The sequence below is a fragment of the Orycteropus afer genome, unplaced genomic scaffold, assembly GCF_000298275.1.
Source record: "Orycteropus afer afer isolate SDZICR_OR568_19922 unplaced genomic scaffold, OryAfe1.0 scaffold00067, whole genome shotgun sequence".
NCBI lineage: Eukaryota > Metazoa > Chordata > Mammalia > Tubulidentata > Orycteropodidae > Orycteropus > Orycteropus afer.
Window position 1 is genome coordinate 9,173,941 of NW_006921654.1, and position 4,469 is coordinate 9,178,409.

Below are 4,469 nucleotides of genomic sequence, written 5' to 3' on the forward strand. Positions count from 1 at the left end.
GAGTGGCTACTTGAGGTAAATGTTTAACTCATATGCCTGTACATTGTTTGGCTGGAAACCACAGGTGTGGGTTCAGTTCCAGACCTGAAGGGCAGCTAGGGGCCATAGTCTCAGTGGTTCCATCAGGCTCTATAGTAAGTCTTAATTGTTTAATTGAAGGCCTGTTTTATTGTTTGTTTACTTGTTTAAAAACTCTCATTTAAATTAAGGTATAATAAAATTGACTTTTTTGGGTGTATAAAACCAAGAGGAGAAATTGTCTCCATTGTCCTTGATTTGTAGTGGCCCCCTTTCCTGCTTCTTGGACCAGAAAGAGGTTTTTCTTAGAGGTCTTTCAATCTATAACCTATAAGCACTTTTGGGTTTGGGGCTATCTTTAGGTCTTGACTGGGCAATACTATGAAATTTCCAGTTCTGGTCTCCTTCCATTTACCTACTGTAATTGACTTTTCAGAGTCCTCAGGTAGCTGTGGCATGTTTTGTCCAGGATATGTAGTTGCCTTCAGAGTCAGAAATAGGATAGAGTATATAGTTCACTTCATCTTCCGGGGAACCAGAACTCTTAATTTACTTTAGAAGTTAGATCTACATTTCTCAATTCTTTATCGTGCGAATTAACTTTGTTTTTGATTCATGCCTATTTAGATAGGTGTTTTTTTATTTGTTTGTTTTGTTTTTTGTATTAAGAAAATCAAGTAGTAGTAGGTGGTTACAGTTCAAGAAAGAATTGTCATCTAAGGTGCAACTATTGGTTTCTCCCTGTCTGGAGCAAAGAAGAGTAAAGAAAGTCAAAGATACGGGGAAACAGTTTGAAGGATTTATGGACCATGTGAAGCTCAGACTCTATGACCCAGAGACCAGAAGAACTAGATGCCTAGCTACAACTGCTAATTGCTCTGAAAGGGATCACAATAGGAGGTCTTAGATAGAATGGGAGAAAAATGTGGAACAAAACTCAAAATAATAAAAAAAAAGACCAGGCTTACTGGTCTGAGGAAGACTGATGGAACTCCCAAGACTGTGGCCCTTAGAAACCCTTCAAGCCTGGAACTGAACTCATCTCTGTGTCTCAACTTTCAGCCAAACATAGGCAGGCTGATAAAGTGAACAGTAACACCGGGGGGGTATGCACTCATTGGAACAATCAGCTATATGAGATCAAAACATCTGTCCAGGGACAAAGCTCAGAAGGCAGGAAGGGATAAGAAAGAAGGATGAATAGAAATGGGAAACTTAGAGAGGAAGTGGGAAGAGTGCTGTTACCTTGTGGGCATTGCAACGAATGTCACAAAACAAAATGTGTATGGATTGTTGAATGGAAAACCACTTTGCTCTGTAAACTTTCACCCAAAACAGTAAAAAAATTTTTTTAAAAATAGCTTATTTTTTCTAAGCTAGAAGCAGGCTACTAATGGAGGAAGAGTGGTGAATGGGGATAGTCACAGGGTTTGCGTTTAGGCAATAACTAAGTACTGCGTGACCTTGAACAAGATAGTTAACAGCCTGGATCTTTGATTTCCTCCATATAAAGCTAGCAGATAAACTATATTTCTGTGACTGTGTGACTGTTGGCTGAGAATTTGCTCCAGATAACTTGAGTTTCTCTCAGCTAGTTTAAACTTTTTTTTTTTTTTTTCCCTTGATGGACTATACTTTTGTGGGCCTAGATTTAGGCTTTTTCTGAATTTTCTGTTTGCTTTGTAGGATCTTTGAGATCTTTGCAGAGAAAAGTTACTTTTTAGCAGCAGAATATTTCCAGTTGATCCAGACTGATTTTTGTTGGCTTAGACTTCTCTTGTTTTCTACCTGCCAAGTTAGGGTTAATGTTAAATAAGCTTCTTTCTGAAAGTGGAATCAACGAGTTCCCAGGGTACTGAGGTGATTACTGTTCATTGGAAAGATGCTTTAATCTGACATTTGGGCTTCTCATCGTTCATATTTTGTTGAGATGGGTTTGATTGTGACCGCAGTCATCTGATGTTTTGTTGAGCTATGTTGGGTTTTACAGTAGTTGAGCAGAAATCTCTTGTGTTCTCTAAGATTGGGCATACCAAAACAAAACTCAGTGCTGTTGAGGTGTTTGTGATTCATGCAGACCCCTTGTATTACAGAGTAGAACAGCTCCATAGGGTTTTCTTGGCTGTAATCTTTACTGATGCAGATCACCAGGACTTTCTTGTACATTGTTACAGAGTAGGTTCAAACCACCAACCTTTAGGTTAGTAGACAGGTACAGCATGTTTGTGTTACCTAGGGACCTAGATTGGGCATAGAGCTTTCCTTTGAGATATTTTTGTATTAGGGATTAATTTACATATTGATGTATTCTGTATCTCTTTTTGGTTAATTTGATACTTAATATTTATATTTTTGTTTGTAGCTTTTCCAGAAGTTTACAGAGTTGAGCATTTGTAAGTAATAAGTTTGCTGAAACATCATGTTATTGGACTTAGCAAGTCTTGAATTGTTAAAAAAAATTACTCAGAATTTATATGGGAAGTTATATGAATGGTTTTGGTAGTAAAAAATGTGAACATCTCTATTTAATGTGTTTTCTGTATCCAGAGGATGCCAGCCCCCATCAGATTGCGGGAGCTTATCCGGACCATCCGGACAGCCCGAACCCAAGCTGAAGAACGAGAAATGATCCAGAAAGAGTGTGCTGCAATACGGTCATCTTTTAGAGAAGAAGATAATACATACCGGTGTCGGAATGTGGCAAAACTGCTGTATATGCACATGCTGGGCTACCCTGCTCACTTTGGACAGGTAAGACGAACTGAGGCCACATCTAGCAGAGCTACTCTTGTTTGCACGGTAGTTTAGATGCTGTCAGTATTTTTCTGGCAGAGGGATCCTTTTTTGTTGTTGTTTATTTTTATTTATATTTATTTTTGCAATGTTCACTCCCCTCCCCTTCCACCCCTGGTAACCAACAAAAAAAGTTTCCTTCCTTATACAAATCTTTCCTTGACTTTTTATAATAATTAACTAATACAAAATTTTCCTTCTGTGATTGACTTATTTCACTCAGCATAATGTCCTCCAAGTTCATCCACGTTATGCAGTGTTTTGCAGATTCTGCATTATTCTTTAGTGTTGCATAGTATTCCATTGTGTGTACCATAGTTTGGTTATCCATTCTTCTGTTGGTCGGCACGTAGGTTGTTTCCATCTTTTTGGTGTTGTAAATAGTGCTGTGGTGAACAGGGTTGTGCATATATCTGTTCTTGTCCTGGCTTTCACTTCTTTAGGATATATACTTAGTACTGGAATTGCTGGGTCAAATGATATTTCTAATTCCAGCTTTTTAAGGAATCACCGTACTGCTTTCCACAGTGGTTGTATCATTTTACAGATCCACCAGCAGTGAATGAGAGTCCCATCTCTCCATTTCCTAGCCAGCATTTGTTATTTATTGTCTTGTTGAACTTTGCTATTAGTGCTGGGGCAAGATGGTATCTCATGGTTATTTTGATTTGCATTGCTCTCGTGGCTAATGATCATGAACATTTCTTCATGTGTTTGTTGGCCACCTGAATATCCTCTTTGGTGAAGTGTTTATTCACGTCTTCTGCCCATTTTTTAATTGGATTATTTGTCTTTTTGTTGAGGTGTTGGCGTTTTCTGTGAATTTTAGAGATAAGTCCCTTCTCAGGTACTTTGTTGCCGAATATTTTTTCCCAGTTTGTAGGATCTCTTTCAACTCTTTTGGAGAAGTCTTTGGAAGCACATAAAAATTTAATTTTTAGAACGACCCATTCATCTGTCTTCAGCTGTTTGTGCATTTTGGGTTATGCTTGATAGTCTGTTTATGCCATAAATTAGGGCACCTAGTTTTTTTTTTCTTTTTTTTTTATGAGAAACTTTATAGTTTTAGATTTCACATTTAAGTCTTTGATCCATCTGGAGTTAGTTTTTGTGTATGGTGTGAAATACTGATGGTGTTTCATTTTTCTGCAAATGGGTATCCACTTTGCCAGCACCATTTGTTAAAGAGGCCATCTCTTCCCCATTTAATGGATTTCAGCCATTTGTCAAAGATCAGCTAACCATAGGTGGATAGATCTATTTCTGGGTTCTCAATTCTGTTCCACTGGTGTATGTGTCTGTCGTTGTACCAATCCAGGCTGTTTTGAGTACTGTGGCTGTGTAGTAGGTTTTAAGATCCGGAGTGTGTGACTTACTGCTTTGTTCTTCTTCTTCAATAATGCTTTACTCATCCAAGGTCTCTTTCCTTTCCATATAAAATTAATGATTGCTTTTTCCATGTCCTTAAAGAATGGTGATGGGATCTGGATTGAGATTGCATTGAGTGCATAGATTGCTTTGGGTAATATTGACATTTCACAACATTTAGTCTTCCTGTCCACGAGCATGGTATGTTTTGCCATTTGTATAGCTCTCTTATGTTTTTTTTTTTTTTGCTCTTAAATCTTTTTATTTATTTATTTTTTGCATTTTTTTTT

General features: G+C 37.7%; 1 protein-coding gene across 1 annotated transcript in view; it reads left to right on the top strand.

Annotated features, from left to right (window-relative positions):
- Positions 1 to 2,568: 2,568 nt before the first annotated feature.
- AP1G1 (adaptor related protein complex 1 subunit gamma 1) overlaps positions 2,569 to 4,469 on the top strand; it is a 62,494-nt gene continuing 60,593 nt past the window's right edge. The window contains exon 1 of the mRNA XM_007940331.2: positions 2,569 to 2,769. Within this exon, the coding sequence (XP_007938522.1) occupies positions 2,569 to 2,769 (201 nt within the window). The remainder of the gene's footprint in view (positions 2,770 to 4,469) is intronic.